This window comes from Vanrija albida, assembly GCF_041260175.1.
Source record: "Vanrija albida strain AlHP1 chromosome Unknown contig_1, whole genome shotgun sequence".
Taxonomy (NCBI): Eukaryota; Fungi; Basidiomycota; class Tremellomycetes; order Trichosporonales; family Trichosporonaceae; genus Vanrija; species Vanrija albida.
In genome coordinates, this window is record NW_027191420.1 from 997,391 (window position 1) to 1,017,622 (window position 20,232).

Sequence of the window (20,232 nt, forward strand, 5' to 3'; positions counted from 1 at the left end):
ACAAGACCTCGACACGACAACAAAAGGCTGACAGGTCTCTCTCTCATATCTTGTCATCCATCGCCACCATGTCAGCCGGAACCGAGTTCACGCCAGACAGCTTCAAGCTCCTCCTCAAGAAGCTCGTGCAGACCCCCAGCGAGTTCACGGCGGAGGACTGCGGCAATGCGTTTGAGCACATGGTCGTCCAGGGCGCGTCCGAGGCCCAGTCGGGCGCCTTCCTCACCGCGCTCACCCTCTCGGGCCTTGATAGCTCACCAGAGACGGTCGCCGCTTGTGCCGACGTGCTCCGCCGTCACGCCATCGCCGTCAAGGACCTGGTGCCCAAGAACGGCGTCGACGACCCCCACGGCCACGGTATGTGGGACTACCGCGACTCGGACAAGGAGGGCGACGGATACCGCGGCCTCGTCGACATTGTCGGAACGGGCGGTGACGGCTGGGACACGTACAACGTCTCGACGACGGCTGCTGTTGTCGTCGCGGGTGCCGGTGTCCGTGTTGCCAAGGTGGGTTGAATGGACACGGAGCGCGGCTGACTTTGCAGCACGGTTCCCGTGCGGCCACCTCGACCTCGGGCTCGGCCGACCTGCTGATATCGCTCGACTGCAGGCTGTCGTTCCCCGTCGACCAGATCCACGACTTCCTTCCCGCGTCCCCCTTCCTCTTCCTCTTCGCGCCGCACTACCACCCGTCGCTCGCGCATATTGCGCCGATCCGTCGCCAGCTCAACTTTAGGACAGTGTTCAACGTTCTCGGCCCGCTCATCAACCCTGCGCGCCCACAGCGCATGGTTCTCGGCGTCGCCAAGCGCGAGCTGGGCGACACGTTTGCCGAGGTGCTCCGCCTGCTGGGCGTCGAGCGCGCGGCCGTCGTGTGCGGACAGGAGGGGCTCGACGAGGTGTCGATCGCGGGGCCGACCTGGATCTGGAGGTTGGAGAACGGCCAGATCTCGCTCGAGGAGATCCACCCGACAAAGGACTTTGGCCTGCCCACGCACCCGCTCAGCTCTGTCAAGGGCGCGACGCCCGAGCTCAACGCGCTGACGTTCAACGCGCTGCTCAACAACTCGGCGGCGCCAGAGCACCTGGCCAACCCCGCCGGGCCCGAGGACCCGTCGCTCGAGTCGATCCGCGACTATGTGCTCGTCAACGCGGCCACGCTTCTGCACGTGTCGGGCCGGGCCAAGGACTGGAAGGAGGGTGTGGCGATTGCGCGCGAGGCGCTCGAGAGCGGGGGCGCGCGCGCCGCGTTTGACGGCTTCCGTGACGCGTCCAAGCGCGCAATGGGAGAAAAGGGCCTCGACCTGCCACCGGCGCCCGAGGACGACGGCGGTGTGGCGGCGCGCAACGGTTTCGTCAAGGCGTGGCTGCACCAGCGCCGCAGCGGGTACGCGACGCCGTCGTCGCCGAACGAGCTGCAGCGGAGTGCGGCCGAGGGGTTCCCATTGGGCAAGTAGGTGCTAGGTGCGGTGCGGCAGGTGTGGTGTCGAGTCCTATGCATGTCCGATGTCTATGATTGTCCCCGGGGTGGCAACTGCCGGGCAGCTGCCGACTATAGTACTTGGATGTTACGCCAGATATCACGCCGCCCCAACCACGACGTCCTCGGCGAGGCGCAGCACGTCGGCCCAGAACGCGTCAATGACGCCGGGCTTGAACCCGTTGGCGTCGTACCCGAGCGAGAGGAAGAGCTTTCCGCTGGGCGTCAGCAACGCACCTCCACGACAGACTCACGCAAAGGTGTAGGCGAACAGCAGGAGGCCGCCGGGGCGCTGGCGCGAGCCCGTGGTGAGCGAGTAGAGCTTTGTGCGGGGGAACGCGTCGTGCTTGTACACGCCGTCGAGGTTTCCGAGCATGCTGACGCCCATGAGCGCCTTGCCCGCGGGCGGCGGGGGCGGGGGGCGCGCCTGCTCGTCCCTCTTCTCAGCGCCAGCGGGGGCGGGCAGCGCGCGGTCCTTGATGCGCAGGCCGAGGCCCAGGCCAGGGTTGGCCGCCTCGTCGTCGAAGCGCGCCCAGTGGCGCGAGCGGGCGGCGCGCGCGCTCGACGTCGCGCGGAACGTCGCGCCCGCCAGCGGGCTCTTGACCGCCGCCACCGTCTGCCGCTTGGTCTGGAGCGCGCGCAGCCACACGACGTCGGCCGGCGGCAGCGCTGGCCGCAGGCTGGGCAGCACGACGTTGAAGTAGCCCACGGCGAGGTGGAAGAAGGAGGCCGAGGTGCGCGCGGGCACGAGGTGCATCAGGGGCCGGAGGTTGAGCGCAGAGTAGATCATTGTCGGCTCGGTCGCCTCGCCAGCGCCAGCGTACTTGCCCCACGCGACGGCGCACAGCGCGAACACGGCGTGTGCGATTGTCACGCCGTGCGCCTTGCACGTCGCGAGTGCGCGCGAAGTCTGCTCGCGGCTGTACGCGCGCGTCGGGACGATCGTATGCCGCTGGGCGCCGCGCACGGCGGGGAGCACCTGCCCGCCTAGGAGACGCGCGTCGGCGCTGCGCTGCGCCACCTCGCCGGCCGCGCGCTGCCACCTGCTTAGGGGGATGCGGTCCTCGAGGCTCGGGGGCAGGGCCGTGCTCCCGGCCTGCACGGCGGCGTCCACCTCGGCCTGCAGCAGCGCCTGCAGCTCGTCGATGGTGCGCTCGCCGCCGAGGTGCCCGTAGAATTCGTTCATGAAGCTGTGCAGCGCCATGCCGTCGCCGACGTAGTGCGTCGTGCACAGCATGACCTCTGCGTTGTCGAGCCCGTCGTCGGCCTCGTGGGCCCACGCGCCCGACAGGTCGGTCCCGCGCGCCGTGCCGCGGCGGATGATGAGCTGCGCCGGCATGGTGGCGGACAGCGTCCTCACGCCGTTGAGGTAGGCGTTTACGAGGTCGGGCGGGCCGTCGGCCGCCTCGAAGAATGTGAGGCGCTGGTCGCCCTGCTCGAGCGCCTGTGCCAGCGTCGCTGGCGGCGCGTGCGCAAACACGGCATCGTCGTACGCGCGCAGCTCGACCGCACTGGCCAGCAAAGGGTGTCGGTGCAGGCCGAGCGCCCACGCCAGGCGCACGCGCTGCAGGCTGAGCGCGTCGGGCGCCGCGCGCAGATTGTGGTGCACGTACCTACGGTCAGCGGTGCCTCTCAGTCCACCTACATGTCGTTGACGCCGTCGGCGCGCGACGGGAGAAAGTACGACAGCTCGTTGTCGCTCAGCTGGCGCCGGACAGGCAGGAGCGGGCTCGCGCTCCGGCTCGAGCTGACGCTGGCCGGGGCGTCGGGCGGCTGGCGGCTGGGCGCCGAGCTGGGCCCGTCGACGCCGGGCATGCCGCCGCGCCCGCTACTTGGCCCGTCGACGCCTGGCATGCCGTGGCTGCGCGTGCTGCTGGGCGCGTTGCGGCCGCTGGGCGGGCCGTCGACACCAGGCATGCCGCCCGACCTCGTGCCCGAGCTGCTCGGGCCATCGACGCCGGGCATGCTGCTGCAGGTGTTGGCCGTGCTTGACGTGCTCGAGCTCCAGACGCTCGCGCCGGCCAGGCTGCTCCCCGGCGTGTCCGGGGGCGTAGGAAGCATCAGGTCGGTGGACGGTTGTTGTGGTGGCGAGTGCTGCGGTCCCATGGTTGTCTGTTATTGTAATAAAGCAGAGGTGACAACAGGAGCGAGTCATGACGGCACGGGTGCGTGCGTGCGTGCGGTCGTGCTGCGTGCTCGCATGCATGCCTGTAGCCATCTGGCTGGCTCACACGCGCAGGCGCGCAGGTATGTGAGTCGGGGAGCGAGAGAGTGAGGTCGCAGAGGGCAGAAGGGGGGTTAGAGTGAAGGGGCAAATGTGTCACCTTGGCCGCACCAGTGGCACAAAGTTACGGCAGCGACAACCCTCGTGCGGGCCAAAGTGGCATACGACTACGGTGACCACCTGGGGCATTCGGGGCACTCGCTCCCGTCCGTCTCGTCATCCGTCGTCGTCAAGGTACACAAACACTGCGAGCCAGCGAGCATTGTGCATTCTAATTCTTCACTCTCTTGCACCTACTTGCACTTGGCAGATCTTGTTTAGACATCGCTACCTCGCTACTGGATACCTTGTGGCAGCGACGACGACAACGACATAGCCGACGACAACAACAACAACGCCGACGATAACAATAAGCTCCGCCAAGGCTCGTTTACACACTCCCCACTCGCTTCCACTCGACCAGATTAGATCCAGAGATCTGGCACGCGCAATGAGCAGCAACACGCCAGAGGAGCCCACCCCGCGGTGGAAGGTCGCCGCGGTCGTCTCCTTCTTCATGGCCGTCGCCATCGTCATGGTCATTGTGTAAGCTAGCCCCCCGATGCGGCCGCTGACAGCAGCAACAAATGGGTGCTCAAGTCGTCCGACCTCCCGCTCACCTTCCTCTTCCTGCAGCTCCTGATCGCCGTGGTTCTGCTGTACGCGTGGGGCGGGACTTCCCGCACCGCGTGGTCGGTCCCCCGCTGGTCCAAGGACATGGTGGGCAAGATGCTGCCCGTCGCGGCCGTCAACGTCGTGGGCCTCGCCTTCAACATCTACTGCCTGCGCATCGTCGACGCCAGCTACTTCCAGGTCGCGCGCGGGCTCACCCTGCCCATGACGATTGCGCTGCAGGCTGCGTCGACGGGGACCCGGCCGACGCGCGACACGCTCATCGCATGCGCCCTCGTCACCTGGGGCTTTACCTTCTCGTTCCTGCCGTTCCCGCTCGGCGCGGGCGCGGCGCCCGAGGCGCCAGTGCTGGGCATGATCCTCGGCATCGCCTCTGCCGCCATGGTCGCTGTGCACGCCGTGCTGATCAAGTCTACGCTGCGCCACCTGGACGGGAGTGCCCTCGACCTGGCCTACTGGACGAATGCGCTGAGCGCAATCGCCATTGTCCCGGCCGTGCTTCTGGCCGAGTCGGGCAAGATCTACGCCCTGCTGGCCGGGACCGAGGGCGATCTGCGGGCGTTTGCCATCGGCAGTCTGGTCACGGGCGTCGTCGGCTTCCTCATCTGCATCGCGGGGTTGCTTAGCATCAAGGTGACCTCGCCCGTGACGCACATGTTTTCGTCGGCGTGCCGGTCGGTGCTGCAGACGATTCTGGGCGTGCAGTTGTTTGGCGACTTGCTGAATACGTGAGTAGGGTTGGGGGTGCGGTCGCTGACGGCAGCTCGCGCGTCGCGTCCATCGTGCTTATTATGGCGGGCACGCTGCTGTACACTTGGCACAAGGCCCAGGGCGCGCCGGCGCCCGCGCAGCAGCGCCCGAGCGAGCAGGCCGCGGCTGAGGAGGCGCGGGCCGAGAGCGAGTCGCTCAAGGCGGAGAAGAGCGAGGCGTAGGCGGGCGTCGGGCGCGAGCGCAGCGAGCGCGCGAGCGAGCCCAGCCACGCACGGCAATGTGCAGCCAAGGACAATCAACAAGGAGCGAGTGTGGCGCGTGGCGACCACAAGCGTCGTCGCATCGCACACCGCCGCCGCCATGTGCAGAACAATCTAACCCCTATCATATTCAACGGACAATGCATTACATGTACATCCTACTTTGCACTACATGCACATCCTACACCCTACTTTGCCTGCGCCTTCAGCGCCGCCTGGAACCTGCGCACGATCGGCACCATGCCCCCCTCGTCGACGACAAATCCCAGGCCGAGGGGGTAGTCGTTGTCAAAGCGCGCGGGCCATGAGCTCACGATGCGGCGGTTCACCGGGTCGTCCTTGAACTTGACTAGCTCGAGCGCCGCCGGCCCAGCGACCTCGGCGAGCGCCTCGAGCTCCTGCCTCACGGTGACGGTAAAGCCGGGGAGGTACACTGCGCGGGTGTGGGGCAGGAACGCGGCGGCGGGGACGTGCTTGGCGATGACAAAGTTGCGGATCGTGGTCTCAGGGGACGCGACCCACGCCGCGAGCGCGAGCTGCGGCGAGTCAAGCCCGTCGCCCACCGGGCAGATCGCCTCCTGCCCCGAGAGCGGCTCGCGCACGATGCCGCTGAGGAAGGCGGACGTGGCTGCCGACGGCGGGCCGGGCCGCACGACAATCGTCGGGAGGCGGAGCACGCGCCCGTCGACGAACCCGCGGCGCGTGTACTCGTTGACCAGGAGCTCGGACACGAGCTTGCCCGTGCCGTACGCTCCTTCCGGGGTCGCGATGGTCGAGGGGCCGACGACTTCCGGCAGAGGGCCGCCATACACTGCGAGGCTGGACGTGAAGATGAACTTGGGGGCCGTGGCACAGCGCCTCGCACGCTCGAGGAGCAGCCGCACGCTGTCCACGTTGACAGCGAGGCCGAGGTCGAACTCGTCCTCGCTCCCGCGGCTCATGATCCCGTGCAGGCAGTAGATGGTGTCTGGTTCTCCCAGCGCCGTGGAGAAGAGCGCGTCGACGGCGCCCGCGTCGCACAGGTCGGCCTGGAGCGCGAGCGCCTTGCCCGCGCCGGGGGGGACGCGCGGCGCGACAATGTCGGCGAGGATGAGGCGCGCGTTGGGCGTTGCCGGGTCGGCGAGCAGCGCCGAGGCTAGCAGGCCGCCCAGCCAGCCGCCGGCGCCGGTGATGAGGATGGTGTTGGGGGTGGGGGTGGTGTCGGGGGCCGTGTCGAGGGTCATGGTGCGTCGTGCTGCTGCATGCATGCTGGCCAGAGCCGCTACTTAAGCATTCATGCGTCGTCGCGATCGGCGTCTTGCGCCATATCAACGGCCGAGTTGCCGACCGACCGGCCGGGCCGAAAGCGCAGGAGGGATTATTGGCCCGGATGGCTCCAGGCTGGGGGGGGCGGGTGGGTGTGGCGGACCGATGCGACGTGCCGGCGGGCGGGCGACGCAGCGTGCGCGCGTGCTCGTGCCGCGGGGCCATGCTGCATGCCACGAGGAGACCGGGCCGTGCAGATGCAGCGGGGCAGCGCGGCCCAAATCTCCCAGGCCCGGAGAGCATGGGCCAAGTGACGACACGGCCCACGACCGGGAGTGGCGACCCCCACCCCCCGACAACTCCGCTCCGGGTTTACACAACGTCAGGCCCGGAGCGGCTTTGAGCTGCACCGAGGGGTCCGCGTCGTGACCTGCAGCAGCAGTAGTAGTTGTCGTTGTTGTCGTTGCTGCAGCTCGCTCAACTGCACTGTCTGCTACTCCCCACAACACCACACCCCGCCACCCCCCCCCCCCCCGCGCCCCACAGCCCCCCACCATGCCCCAACCCCCCTACACCATCGTCGTAGGCTGCGACGAAGCCGGCGTCGCATACAAGGACCGCATCGTCGCCGACCTCGAGAAGGATCCCCGCGTAGCCCGCGTCATCGACGTCGGGGTCAAGGAGGACGCCGACAAGACGGCGTACCCCCACGTCGCGGTCGCCGCGGCGCGCAAGATTGCCGCCGGGGAGGCGGACCGCGCGATCTTGATCTGTGGCACTGGTGCGTCTCCTCCCTCGCGAGCGGAGCGAGCGGGCGTTTAGTCACGGGCGAGCGGAGCGAGCCGCATGCCCTTATCGCGAGCGAGCGCAGCGAGCGAGCGCCGTGATCTCCGAGCTCGCCCGTGCTCTTCTCTACGAGCTGGGCAGCGCGCCGACGCCCGCCGCCCGCCGCCGCACCACCCCAACCCACTGACACCCACCGCAGGCCTCGGCGTCGCCATCTCCGCAAACAAGGTCCCCGGCGTCCGCGCCGTGACCGCCCACGACTCCTTCTCCGTCGAGCGCTCCGTCCTCTCCAACAACGCCCAGGTGCTCTGCATGGGCCAGCGCGTCATCGGCATCGAGCTCGCCCGCCGCCTCGCGCAGGAGTGGCTCGGCTACGTCTTCGACGAGCAGAGCGCGTCGGCCGACAAGGTCGCTGCTATCGGCGAGTACGAGCAGCCTCTGGCGGCGTGACGTCGCACCCTCCAACCTGCACCTGCCCCATAGACTGTAATGTATCATCATTAGTTGAGTCGTGTATGTGGCCGAGTCGCACGGCGGCGTGGTCGAGTCGCACGTCGTCCCTGCCACCGGAGCCGGAGCACACGACTCCACTCCACCCCCCCACAACCCGACTCCGATCCCCGGTTGCACCCCCCGGCGCCCCCCTTGGGCTCATATTTTACATGCAATGCCTCTCGCCTCAGGCCAGCTACTGCTACTTGCCACGATCTCGAGTCTCAGATCGGTCGACGAGTTTAGCGGCTGGGCGCGTCAGTGGATGGATCGCACAACGGTCGCAGCACTCACTCCTCGGCCCACTCGTTCTCCTTCCTGATCTGCTCCTCCTCCTCGGGCGTGAAGCTGGCGTGTGTCAGTCGCGTGTCCTCTCCAATCCCACTCCACCCACTCGTTGACAATGTTGAAGAGCTTGCGGATCTCCTCGGGCGTCTTGCCCTTGATCATGTTGGCGACAGTCTTGCAGCCGACGTCGCTATGGTGCGTCAGTGGGGCCGCGGGTACAGCCAGTGGCCCAACTCACAGGAGGGGCTTGATGTCGAGGTAGTTGGCAGCGAGGATGATCTCGAAGAGCATCTCCTGGTCAACCTGTGCCCGTGTCAGCGACGCTGCATTGTGCGTGCACAGAAGGCTTGTTGCTAGGGTGGAGGGAAGGCGCGACGCATTGCACAATGCCACCATCACCAACACCAAACAATGCGCGCTTCTGCGGACAATGTTTCTCGCCCCGCTTGCACACGCAATGCACACCCACCTGGATGAACTTGGCGTCCCACTCGCCAATCTCGCTGGCCTTGCGACGGGCATCGTCGGCGTCGTTCGAGTCGGCAGCCGGGAGGGGCTCGTTCTTGTGGTGGTCGCAGTACTCGAGCACCTTGACGAGGACAGACGACGACACGTTGGGGAGGGGAATCGACTCGTCGCTGGCGGCGGGAAGGTCTGGTCACACGCGTCAGTTATGGTGTCGTCCCTCTGGTGGCAAAGATGACCCAGACGCGTGCACAAGTCGTGCTGGGGCGACCATTGCACGCGCATGTTGTCGCTTACTCACCCTCAATCATAGACTTGATGAGGTTGGAGCGCTCGGCGACCTTCTTCTCGACGGTGAACGTCTCGTCGTCAGAGGTGACGAGCACGACAGAGTCCTTCTTCTCGGCAGACATTGCTAGGTGTGTGGGTTGGGTTTTCGGGGTTGTGAGAGTGTGTGGGTGACGCTTTGAAGAGTCTGGTTGCACGGGCTTATGTATCGATTGGGACAAAAGGAAGGCCAAGGTTGATGGATGATGGAGAGTGAGACGTGTGCTGTGCTGGAGTACGAGTTGTCAGAGGAACAGTGGTGGTGTGAGGTGAGTGGGTTGCGTGTTGGATGATGCGCTGATCGATCCGCCCGCGGTGGCATGCCAGGCTGGCTGCCCATTGTACCCCCGTCGTCGTCGCAAGTCAGCGCCTGCCAGCCAGGCCGGGGGCCAAGAAAGGCGCGGTCAGGTCAGGCTCAACAAGGGGCAACGAGCCCGTCGCTAGACGGAATCAGATTGTGCACAATGGCGTGTCAGGCGCAAGGCCAGAGGGGGACGAGGACAACAACGGGCGGGGGGGGGAAGGCACCAAAGGATGCTGCTGGAAGCGCGGGGCGGACAGGCAGGCTTGTCAGTAGTGGGCTCGTGCACCGCCCGCCCGCGAGCCCGCCCGCCCACGACACCGCCGCGACAATGACACTTCACGCTACACGGGGAAAAAGGGGAGATCCCCGTCATTCTGACACACTGCGCGCCTAATCAGCAACTCAGAATTAGGCTTCAAAACTGTATATTGGGCCTAATATTATCCACCTACACACGCCTATTCTCGTCCCAATCACCGACTCCGTTGGCCGGCATCCCTTAGTCGCCGGCAACCCGTCAGCGTCGGCGGCTTGGCCTGAGCAGTAGAGGCTTGCTCGTCGCGCGTGCCCACCAAGCAAGCCAAGGGCACCGGGGCCACTTGTCCGTCGTCTGGCCGGTAAGCCCGAGGCAGCGCGCCCTGCCAGCAGCCAGCCCACCCAACGACAAGACAAATTGCCCGTGGAGCATGACCAGCTAGCGTCGGCAAAGCCGCGCGCATCCTCTTCGGCACCGCCACGGCACCCACCCGCCCCTCTCGTACACCTCTCGCTCAGCCACGCCAAAGCCACCCGGCTGGCAGCGCACCCGCCGAGACAGAGACACACGGCCGTGACTGACCCCATCCCGTCGTCCCTAGAGGCGCGTGGGAGGCGGAGGCGGCTTCAAGGCGGCAGGCAACCCCCGGCAGAAGGACAACGGCCCATGGCGGCGGCGGCCGCGCGCGGCGCCCTCCAGGTTAGACTGCATCGTGGGTCTTACCACGCCGGCCTCTATGTGTCTGTCCCCTGGCGCGCGCGCCACCAAATGATGAGGATCACTGTGGCGATATGTGTTCAGAGCTGATGCCTCGTGGGTTGGTTGGAGCCAAGCAAGCAGTAGTCGGGCCGGCCGTATGAATGACGGGTTAATGTGCGCCGGCGGCGTCGCGGCAGAGCGGCCGAAGGGGTTGCGCGGAGGGCGGCAGGCGGGGCGGGTTGAGGCCAGCCAGGTACCGAGCTTGTAGAGTGGGTGGTTTAACTGGGCTGTTGTGCCGTGCAAGAGGAATGCAGCTGCGCGCCCAAGATAGCCCTAGGTGCCGGCCCTGGTCGCCTTTTGGGCGCATGACATTTGTCGTGCCGGACCGGCACAGAGTAGACTATAGAGCCAAGGACAGGACAGGACAGGACGTGGACCCAAACCCCGGACAGAGAGAGCAAGAGAGAGCGCAAGAGGCCCCCCGCCTGCCCCCGCCGAGCCGTGCCGCGCCCTGGCCATTCCCATTCCAGACTATTAACTATTACGACGACGACGACGACCGCCGACGACGACGACGACGACGACGACGACGACGACGACGACAACGACTGCCGGCCGGCCGGCTCCACTCCACCGACAATACCGACACTCCGACACAACACGACTGCGCGACTGCAGGACTGCCAGCCTGCCTCCCTGCGTGCACTACTCGCAACCCACCAAGACCCACCCAACTAGCGCTATCTCGACGACGCTTGCGTTCATCTTCCCACTGCACCCCACCCCTCACCCCCCACCATCCCATCCCACTGCGACTGCGTCGACTGCCCTCTTCATCGACACATTCCTCACCAGTCGACGACTTTTGTGCCATCGGGTCGGCCCCATTCCGCCGGCGACAACCTCGACGCACTTGGCCCTCTTGCTACCTGCCTACCTGCCTTAGCCTGTGTCGATCGGCAGAGCTCGGCACAGGTCGGTCGGTGCGACTATCCACCAGTCCATCGCACGCCAACACAAGTAGCCCGGTCCCCTCCCAGCGTCATCCACCACCACCATCATAGTCGCCGCGTCGCCGCCGTCGCCGACTCCCTTCCTCGCGCGCAATCTCAACCAACATCTTCCACTCACCTCAGCCATGTACTCTGGCAACGGTGCGAGTGATCGATCCAAGGGCACCTACAACGACCTTCCATCGTTCGCCATTCCCGGGAGCGACCTGTCCGCCCAAAACGCCGCAGCCAGCCGAGCAAGCATCGCAAAAGACTTTATGGAGCGTGGAGACGGGCGATCTGCAGCCCACGGGACGTCGTCGGCAAACCCGTGGTACGCCTCAAGCCCTTCAAATCGGAATCCCCAGCACGTTTCATCCATGTTCCCCCCGTCATACCAGCAGCCTCCGGCTAGCCAAGAGGCCGAGGGCAGCGGCAGCTCCAAGCCCGGCGACAAGAAGAAGAAGCGCCGCGCCGACGGTGAGAGCCCGTCGGTGGAGGAGAAGCGGACAAAGACCGGCCGAGCGTGCGATGCCTGCGTAAGTGCACGCATACGCCCTACGTGCGGTGAACTGACCCCAACAGCGGTCCAAGAAGATCCGATGCGACATTCTGACCGCAGCAGCCCAGGCAGCGGGCCAGGATGTGCAGCCCATCTGCGCCCACTGCAAGCAGTACAGCCTCGAGTGCACCTTCTTCCTGCCCATCACCGAGACGAGGTTCAAGAAGCGCAGAGCAGCTGCCGATGAAGCGACACCTGCTGCGGCCTCTCAGCCCAAGACGGAAGCGGCTGGAGCGAGCACGCCGAGTGGTGGAAAGGCAGGCTCGGTCGCCTTCCTCCTGAGCTCGTCCTTGCCACGGCGGTCGTTTGAGCAAAACGACATTTCGAATCATAATCACTGGGAAGTGACCGAAGACGACGACGGTCGTCTGCGAGTGAGCGTGATCAAAGACGACGACGACGGATCGGTTGCGGCGTCGCTGGAAAAGTATGTTCTCCCAGCCGAGACCATGACGACGCTCCTCAACACGTTTTTCGACGACGACCTGCAGTTTCTGCCCTTGGTGTCAAGAGAAGAGCTTGTGGCAGAGAAACGCGTCTATCCGTTCCTCCTTTACGCCATGTGTGGACTTGCCTCCACCCGACGCGAGTTCCCAAGGCACGTCTTTCAGCGTCTCCGCGGAATCCTCAACAGTCTTATCAGATCCAACGATTTGCTAAGCAACGCTCGTATTGAGCACGTTCAGGCGTTGCTCGTCATGGCGCACAATGGCGAGATCAACGCGCAGCCGACTGCGGCGACTGCGAGCGCGTCCATGCTGCGAGTGACGATTGCGATTCGCATGGCCCAGGACCTGGGGCTGCACCGCGAGTCCAAGACGCCAGCACGAACCCACGCCGAGATCGCGCAGATCGAGTTACGTCGTCGAATCTGGGCCGTTGCCCTTACCCTCGACGCCTGGTATGGCGCTGCGCTCGGCAACCCACTCATTGTCGATGTTCTCGACTGCGACGTGCTCCTCCCCGCCTCGTACCGCGTCGTCGCCGACGCTGATCCGTCAACGTGGCCGACAGAGCCAATGTTCGTTGCGCTTGGCCACAACGTCAAGCTCACCATCATCCTCGGGCGCGTGCTGCGAACAGTCTATGGTCCTGCTGGCCTTCGCGGTGCCACGGATGACCAGCTCAGGTCAATAATGTCCGACCTGCACTCTTGGCACGACAATCTTCCGGAAGATCTCCGGTACAAGGGCCCAGAGGACTCGCTGTTGGTGGGCACGCTTCAGCTCAACTACACTGCTGTACAGTTCCTCTTCTGGCGAGCGTTCATTCGCGTGGCCGATTCACCATCGCACATCAAGTTTACGCTCGATGTGAAGAAGTGGGCGCAGCTGGTTCGCCACTCGCGCCTGGGGATTGAGTGGATCAACGCCAACAACCCTCGGCTCGACACATTCTTCCACATCCCGTACGCGGCGACGAGTTGTGCGCTTGTGCAGTACCACCACTGGGCGAGACACCGGGACCCGGGTGCGCTGGAGACGCTCAAGCTTGTCAAGGACATGGTGGCGAGGTGGGAGGAGGCACTTCAGCCTGACCAGATGAGCATTCGGCGCAAGACGATGGAGACGATGACGCTGTTGTACGAGGCGGCCATCAAGACGAACCCCGAGTCTGATGACAGCGGCGAGCGCAGCGAGACGCCCAACTCTTCGGGGGCAGCGAGCGGTGACCACCCTCCGCCACCGGCGTTCAAGAAGCGCCACTCTGAGGCGGGTGTCGACCCACACGTTGGCTTTGAGGGCGACGTTGTTACGGACGGACCGCATCTGGCGGCTTACAGGCACGTGCCGGACCTCGCACCGGTATCCGAGGCGCCTTTCGATGCGTCGATCTTGGATTCGCTCCCAGACGCAAACTTTGACTTCCAGCGATGGTGGGTGGCTGCCGGGGGTAGGGCACAGCTGACATGCCAGGGGCCAGTACTTTGAGAACGTCGACCGCATGTTTGCGCCGATCCCGAAGGAGGTGGACGAGGAGGAGGAGGACGATGAAGAGGAGGATGATGATGACGAGGACGACGACGAGGATGCTAATGGGGCTTAGGCGTGCGTGGGGTTGGCGGGCGGCGTGTAGGACACACGGATCAGAACGGCGAGGGCGGCGAAGTTGCGGCCGCGTTGCAAGAGCTGCGGCGCGGTGGCGCACTAGTATGGATCATGTGTTATGGTGCATGCGGGGGTCTATAGAAGCACAAGCCCAGGCCTATGCCTTGTTTGTGGAGCCGAGGAGGTCGAAGAAGCGGAAGGCCGACTGCTCGAGCGCCTCGATGGCGTCGTCGATCGCCTCTGGCATGCTCTTGTCCTTGAGTCCGTCGGCCAGCGCGACGCAGTACGGGTCGCGGAGCCACGAGTTGACGTTGACCTTTGACACGCCGTTTGCGATGCACTCGCGGAAGAGGTCGTCGGAGATCTCGTCGGTGCCATGGAGGCAGAGGTAGGGCACCTTGTCCTTCTTCTGGAGCTCCTTGAGGATCTCCTGGCGGAACTGCGGGCCGCCCTCGACAAACTTGTAGCTGCCGTGGAGGTTGCCGATGCTCGGCGCGAGGATGTCGGCGCCGGTCGCGGCCATGAAGGCCTCAGCCTTGCCTGGCTCAGTGAGCATGCCGCCGTCGATGACGCGGAGCCCTGCCTCGCCGCCCTCGAGGCGGCCGAGCTCGACCTCGGTCGCGATGCCGAGCGCGTTGCACCGCTGGATGTAGGGGACCGCGATGGCGATGTTCTCGTCGTCCGTGTCGGCGTGGCTCGCGTCGACCATGATGCTGTCGAATGCGATGCCTTTCTCGGCCAGCCCGATGGCCTGTTCGAGCGCCTCGGCGTCGGTCGCGTGGTCCATGTGCACGCTGATGGGGACGGTCGCGTTGTGGCAGCTGCGCGGGGGTCAGCACGGCGAGCGAGGCAGGGCGGGCTCACATATCAAGGCAGTACTGCAGGAACGGGCCGCCGCCGAGCTTGACGGTGATGGGGAACAGCTGGAGGATGCCCGGGCTCCGCTTCTTCTCGCACGCGCGCACAAACGCGAGCGCCTGGTTGGCGTCGTACACGCACTGCGCGACGATGCCGTACCGCCCCTCCTCGGCCTTGCGCAGGATCTCGAGCGTGCGGTTGTTCTTGAGGCCGGACATGTCGTTGGGGTGGGGGTGGGGGTGGTGTAGTTGGTCATGTCGAGTCGTCGCCGACACCGCTATGTAAGTAGCTACGGCCCCCACCCACCCCCACACCATCTCCGGCCCGGGGGTAGCAGGAGTGAAACGCAGCGCGCACACACGACGGCCCGACATGCCTCACGTCGTCGGCAGCACCGCGGCCGCGCCGGCGCCACCAACACCCGGACCCACTCTGCTCCGGGCGTGGCACATCGGCCCGAAAGCGCGCAGCGGGCTCGCGGGCCAATATCGACCCGGAGGCATGGAGGTATGCGGCGGGGTTGACGCTGGCGCGGGGGCGTATGCACGGGGGCCGTATCCCTCCGCCCCTCCCCCCGCCAAGGCCCCACGGGTCGGTCGGCTTTCTGCCTCGGCGTCTAGGCGTATCAGCACCCAGCTGATCATCGTGCCGGGCGGCCGGCAGCGCGCCAAGTACGGCCAAGCGGCAGGCTGCCCGCTCAGTGGCGGTAGGTCGGCGTCGGCTCGTCGGCACGCTGTCGGCCTCGAGGCTGCAAGAGCCGACCGGGCAGAATGCATGGAGACTCCGACGTTTCTCCAGCCGTTGCTCCAGTGTCTCAAGTTGCTCCAGTGGACACGCCAGAGTCGACGTATAAATCGCCAGGCGCCAGATCTCCCTCGTCGCCACCCGCACGAAGGCCTCAAAGCCCCACCCCCACCCCCACCATGCCCCCGTCGACCCACTCGGACTCCGACCTCAAGCGCGCGCCCTCGCACGCCGAACACGCGACCGAGGACGAGCGCGTCGCGGCCCTCGCGGCGGCGTACGTGCCCGGCTCGGACGCGGAAAAGAAGCTGCTGCGCAAGCTCGACATGCGCATTGTCGTGAGTGGCGTGCGAGTGGCGGCGCTCACCCACAGCCGTGTATCTGGGCGCTGTACACCCTGTCGTATCTCGACCGCGCGAATATTGGGAATGCGAAGACTGGTGGGCTGGAGGAGGACTTTAACGTGAGTGGCGCCACGAACCTTGCCCAAACACCTACCCCGCCTCGACACAACCTCGCTCCCCCTCGCCACACTCCCTCTCCTCGACACAACCTCGCTCCCCCTCGCCACGCTCCCCTACCTTGGCCCTACCCTCCCCCCCCCCCTCCCCACTAACACCGCCCCCAGCTCACGTCCGAACAATACTCCGTCGTCCTCCTCGTCTTCTTCATCTCGTACCTCGTCTTCGAAGTCCCCTCCAACCTGCTCATCGCGCGCTGCCGCCCCTCGCTCTACCTCTCGGGCCTGTGCATCGTGTGGGGCGGCGTGAGCGCGTGCATGGCGGCCACGACCAACTGGAAGCAGCTGGCCGGCGTGCGCTTTGCGCTCGGCGTCGCCGAGGCCGGCTTCGCGCCCGGCGTGGCCTTCTACCTCTCGTCCTGGTACCGCCGCTACGAGCTATCCTCCCGCTACTGCGTGTACTACACGGCCACGGCGGTCAGCGGCGCCTTCTCCGGCCTGCTCGCCGGCCTCATCACGCAGCACCTGGACGGCGCGCGCGGCCTGCGCGGGTGGCAGTGGCTCTTCATCATCGAGGGCGTGGGCTCGTCCTTCCTCGGGTGCTTCACGTGGATGTTCATGCCCGACTGGCCGGCGACGACAAAGTTCCTCACCGAGGAGGAGCGCGTGCTCGCCGCCCAGCGGCTCGCGTTTGACGGCCTCGCCGCGACGCAGGGGAGCGAGCGCACCGGCGAGATGAAGGCCATGAAGATGGCCTTCACCGATTGGCGCGTCGGCTTCTTCATCGTCATGTACATGCTCTCTACTGGCGCCCAGACGATCCAGTACTTTGTTCCTACGCTCGTCGCCAACCTCGGCTACAAGGTGGGTGCCGCGTCGCTGGGGCTTGCCTCGCGGGCATGCTAACGCGCCCAGGGCTACGACGCGCAGTACCACACGATCCCGGTCTACGCCTCGGCCTTCGTCTACATCCTCGTGTTCTGCATGTGCGCCGACTGGAAGCAGAACAAGCCGCTGTTCATCGCCATCGCGAGCGGCATCGGCACCCTGTGTTTCGTCATCACCGTGGCCGTCAAGAACCAGATGGTGCAGTGTAAGTGGCGCCCCCTCCCGCCGTAGCTCACGCCCAGACGTCTTCATCATCCTCGGCTTTGGATCAGTGTACGCCGCCTGCCCGCTCGTCCTGACGTGGGTGCCAAACGTCATCACGCACCCGGCCGAGAAGCGCGCCGTCGCCATCGCCATCGTCAACGCGCTGGGCAACTCGGCGTCCATCTACGGCGTCTTCCTCTGGCCCAAGACCGACGCGCCGCGCTACATCCCCGGCTGGAGCGCCACCACCGTCTTTATGGCCCTGCTCGGCGTGCTGGCCAGCGTGTTTGCGTTCCTGTTGGCCAAGTATCCCCGCGACGAGCTGGCGCCGTCGGCCGTGGTGCAAGACGAGGAGAAGTAGGGTCGCCGGTAGTGGCAGGATTCAGGCAGTTCAAAGAGAAAAAGTAGCAGAGTATGCAGGTTGACTCGTTTGGAATGCGCGTCGCGCGTTTGATGCAAGCGTTTGTGCGAGGACGCGCAACTATCACTGTCCTTGCCTGGAGGGCCCGAGCAGGTCTTCCGGATGGACGAGGATGTCACGGCTGCCGCTGACGGAGAAGGCCTGCGTCCTTGGGCCGCTTGGCAAGGGTTCAGCTCCTTGGTCAGTGTTTCCCGGTGCCCGGCTCCGACCACTGCCCCCCCCCCCCGCGCTGCCCACAAACCCATGCCTAATGGTATAACTACAACTGCAAGATCACTGCCTACTCCGTCTTCTCCTCCTTGGGCTCGAGCGCGACCAGCAGCGCGCCCTCCTCGACAGCCTGGCCCTTGGCAACGTTGACCTGCGCAACCTTGCCGTCGTGGCCGGCGCGGATGTTGATCTCCATCTTCATACTTTCCAGGACGGCGACGACCTGGCCCTCGGTGACAGTGTCTCCAGGGGCGACCTTGACGTCGATGACGGTCGCGGGCATGGGCGCAGTGAGCGCATCCGACGATGACGCGTCGGCGCCCTCGGCCTCGACCTCGGCACCGCGGCGGCGCAGCACGTGCGAGCCCTCGGGCGTGAACAGGTGCAGCTTGGGGCCGTGGGGGATGACAGTCGCCTGCGCCCGTCCGTTGGCAAACTGCGTGACAAGCTCGTTGGGGCCGGTGCGGCTGGCAGTTGCCTGCAGCTCGGTCGTCTTGTCGCCAGTGGTCACGCTGATGTCGTACGCGCCCTGTTCGCGCTGGCTGAGCTGGACAACACCCTCGTCAAAGGTGTAGGTGCGGATCGACTCGTCGCTGAACCGCCTGCCGGGGAGCGAGCCCCAAGCACCCGAGCCAGGCTCGTGGTGGGCGATCGAGAGGGCAGCCTGGGCGAGGACCTCGGGAGCCGTCACCTTCTCGGGGAAGAGCTCGTCGTGGTGCTCGGGGATGAAGTTTGTCTCGACGGGGCCAGCGACAAAGTCGGGGTGGCTCGCAACCGAGCGGAGGAACTCGACGTTGGTCGAGGGGCCGACGACCTGGTACTGGTCCAGAGCCGAGCGGAGGAGCGCGAGCGCCTCGGTACGGTCACGGCCGTGGACAATGAGCTTGGCGATCATGGGGTCGTAGTACGACGAGACGTCGTCGCCCTCACGGAAGCCAGTGTCGAGGCGGTGGGGGGCGTCGCGGGGAGCCGCGGTGTGGATAAGGCGGCCGGCGTCGGGGAGGAAGTTGGCCTCGGGGCGCTCCGCGTAGATACGGGCCTCGAAGGCGTGGCCGATGCAAGGGACATCAGCCTGGCTGAGGGGGAGCTCGTTGCCGGCGGCAACGGACAGCTGCCAGGCGACGAGGTCGATGCCAGTGACCTCCTCGGTAACGGGGTGCTCGACCTGGAGACGCGTGTTCATCTCCATGAAGAAGAACTCGCCGCTGTCGGCGTCCATGATGAACTCGACAGTGCCGGCACCGACGTAGTCGACAGCCTTGGCGGCAGCCACGGCCTTGTCGGCGAGGTCCTTCTTGGTCTCGTTGCTAAGGCCGGGGGCGGGCGCCTCCTCGATGATCTCTGCGTAGTGTGAGCGCGGCTTCGACGGCGTGGCAGTGGTTACTCACTCTGGTGACGACGCTGGACCGAGCAGTCACGCTCCCAGAGCGAGACACAGTTGCCCTTGCTGTCGGCGAACACCTGGACCTCAATGTGGCGGGGGCGCTCGAGCCAGCGCTCAAACAGCACCTCGTCGTTGCCGAACGACTTGATAGCCTCGCGCTTGGCAGAGCGGAGCTCCTCGACAAAGTCCTCAATCTTGCGGACGACACGCATGCCCTTGCCACCACCGCCGTGGGTGGGCTTGATGAGGAGGGGGAAGCCGACCTCGCCAGCAGCCTTGACGAGGACGTCCTCGTCCTGGTTGGCGCCGTGGTAGCCGGGGACGCAGGGGACGCCAGCGGCGAGCATGATCTCCTTGGACTCGCGCTTGGAGCCCATGGCGCGGATAGCCTCGGCGGGGGGGCCGATGAACTCGAGGCCGGCGTTGCGGACACGCGCGGCGAACTCGGGCGACTCGGACAGGAAGCCGTAGCCTGGGTGGATGGCGTCGGCGCCCGAGGCGGCGGCGACGGCAAGGAGCTTGTCGGCAACGAGCTGGACGTTAGCGCTGCCTCCAGCTGCTCAAACTCACGTAAGACTCGGCAGCAGGCGCAGGGCCGATGTGGTACGCCTCGTCGGCCTGTCTGTCAGCTGGGCCCCACACCTCTCGCCCTCACCATCTCGACGTGGAGACATCCGCGGTCGGCGTCCGAGTAGACGGCAACGGTACGGATACCGAGCTTGCGGGCCGTCTTGATGACACGGCAGGCGATCTCACCGCTGCGCCTGTCAGCGTTGCGCGGGGCCCGCTACTCACCGGTTGGCGATGAGGACCTTCTTGAGGTGCTTCGAGTTGGGGCCGAGGGGCGGGAGGGCGACGTTGGTGGTGGTCACCGAGGGTGCGACGCTCGCCATTGACCTTGCGCGGGGAAGGGTCGCGGCGGTCAGGACGACGGGGCGCGTCGACATGGGGCGGGTGCGGGCGAGCGATGCCGCCGAGGGGAGAGTGGCACGCGGCCTTGCGCGCGCGATGGCGCGGATGAGGGCTGGGGGGTACATTGTTGGTGTGTGGGGGGGGGGGAAGCGTTGCTGCTCTACTCGTCTAGCAGTATGTAGTGGTCGTAGTCGTCGCTGCTTGTTGCTTGCTGAAGAAATAAAAGCGCGGGGGGGTGTTGGGAGCGAAGAGGGCCGCTCGGTGGGGTAGATGAAGTGGAGACGGCCTGGCCGGTCGGAGCTTGACTGTTAGCCGAAATGGCCACCGCGCGACACCGA

At 65.9% G+C, this 20,232-nt stretch overlaps 10 protein-coding genes across 10 annotated transcripts; 5 read left to right on the forward strand and 5 right to left on the reverse strand.

Moving 5' to 3' along the window:
* Positions 1-68: 68 nt before the first annotated feature.
* TRP4 (anthranilate phosphoribosyltransferase) lies at positions 69-1,459 on the forward strand (the record flags this gene model as incomplete). Its single annotated transcript, XM_069349080.1, has 2 exons — positions 69-509; positions 548-1,459. The coding sequence occupies 2 exons, from the start codon at positions 69-71 to the stop codon at positions 1,457-1,459; spliced, it is 1,353 nt and encodes a 450-aa protein (XP_069212624.1).
* A 123-nt stretch (positions 1,460-1,582) lies between these two features.
* On the reverse strand, positions 1,583-3,588 carry Q8F55_000428 (uncharacterized protein; the record flags this gene model as incomplete). Its single annotated transcript, XM_069349081.1, has 3 exons — positions 1,583-1,700; positions 1,737-3,095; positions 3,128-3,588. The coding sequence occupies 3 exons, from the start codon at positions 3,586-3,588 to the stop codon at positions 1,583-1,585; spliced, it is 1,938 nt and encodes a 645-aa protein (XP_069212625.1).
* A 608-nt stretch (positions 3,589-4,196) lies between these two features.
* Positions 4,197-5,310, forward strand: Q8F55_000429 (uncharacterized protein; the record flags this gene model as incomplete). The annotated part of the gene is made up of 3 exons (XM_069349082.1): positions 4,197-4,291; positions 4,327-5,106; positions 5,142-5,310. The coding sequence occupies 3 exons, from the start codon at positions 4,197-4,199 to the stop codon at positions 5,308-5,310; spliced, it is 1,044 nt and encodes a 347-aa protein (XP_069212626.1).
* A 227-nt stretch (positions 5,311-5,537) lies between these two features.
* On the reverse strand, positions 5,538-6,572 carry Q8F55_000430 (uncharacterized protein; the record flags this gene model as incomplete). The annotated part of the gene is made up of 1 exon (XM_069349083.1): positions 5,538-6,572. One exon carries the CDS (start codon positions 6,570-6,572, stop codon positions 5,538-5,540), a length of 1,035 nt encoding a protein of 344 aa, XP_069212627.1.
* A 577-nt stretch (positions 6,573-7,149) lies between these two features.
* On the forward strand, positions 7,150-7,830 carry DERI1 (D-erythrulose-4-phosphate isomerase 1; the record flags this gene model as incomplete). The annotated part of the gene is made up of 2 exons (XM_069349084.1): positions 7,150-7,375; positions 7,580-7,830. 2 exons carry the CDS (start codon positions 7,150-7,152, stop codon positions 7,828-7,830), a joined length of 477 nt encoding a protein of 158 aa, XP_069212628.1.
* A 284-nt stretch (positions 7,831-8,114) lies between these two features.
* Positions 8,115-9,038, reverse strand: Q8F55_000432 (uncharacterized protein; the record flags this gene model as incomplete). The annotated part of the gene is made up of 6 exons (XM_069349085.1): positions 8,115-8,121; positions 8,167-8,220; positions 8,267-8,350; positions 8,399-8,463; positions 8,630-8,814; positions 8,927-9,038. 6 exons carry the CDS (start codon positions 9,036-9,038, stop codon positions 8,115-8,117), a joined length of 507 nt encoding a protein of 168 aa, XP_069212629.1.
* Positions 9,039-11,349: 2,311 nt separating this feature from the next.
* On the forward strand, positions 11,350-13,811 carry Q8F55_000433 (uncharacterized protein; the record flags this gene model as incomplete). The annotated part of the gene is made up of 3 exons (XM_069349086.1): positions 11,350-11,742; positions 11,789-13,641; positions 13,682-13,811. The coding sequence occupies 3 exons, from the start codon at positions 11,350-11,352 to the stop codon at positions 13,809-13,811; spliced, it is 2,376 nt and encodes a 791-aa protein (XP_069212630.1).
* Positions 13,812-13,970: 159 nt separating this feature from the next.
* Q8F55_000434 (uncharacterized protein) lies at positions 13,971-14,889 on the reverse strand (the record flags this gene model as incomplete). Its single annotated transcript, XM_069349087.1, has 2 exons — positions 13,971-14,634; positions 14,678-14,889. The coding sequence occupies 2 exons, from the start codon at positions 14,887-14,889 to the stop codon at positions 13,971-13,973; spliced, it is 876 nt and encodes a 291-aa protein (XP_069212631.1).
* Positions 14,890-15,594: 705 nt separating this feature from the next.
* Q8F55_000435 (uncharacterized protein) lies at positions 15,595-17,328 on the forward strand (the record flags this gene model as incomplete). The annotated part of the gene is made up of 5 exons (XM_069349088.1): positions 15,595-15,753; positions 15,789-15,878; positions 16,044-16,739; positions 16,791-16,968; positions 17,006-17,328. 5 exons carry the CDS (start codon positions 15,595-15,597, stop codon positions 17,326-17,328), a joined length of 1,446 nt encoding a protein of 481 aa, XP_069212632.1.
* Positions 17,329-17,668: 340 nt separating this feature from the next.
* On the reverse strand, positions 17,669-20,019 carry Q8F55_000436 (uncharacterized protein; the record flags this gene model as incomplete). The annotated part of the gene is made up of 5 exons (XM_069349089.1): positions 17,669-18,939; positions 18,987-19,515; positions 19,553-19,600; positions 19,638-19,740; positions 19,778-20,019. 5 exons carry the CDS (start codon positions 20,017-20,019, stop codon positions 17,669-17,671), a joined length of 2,193 nt encoding a protein of 730 aa, XP_069212633.1.
* Positions 20,020-20,232: the final 213 nt, after the last annotated feature.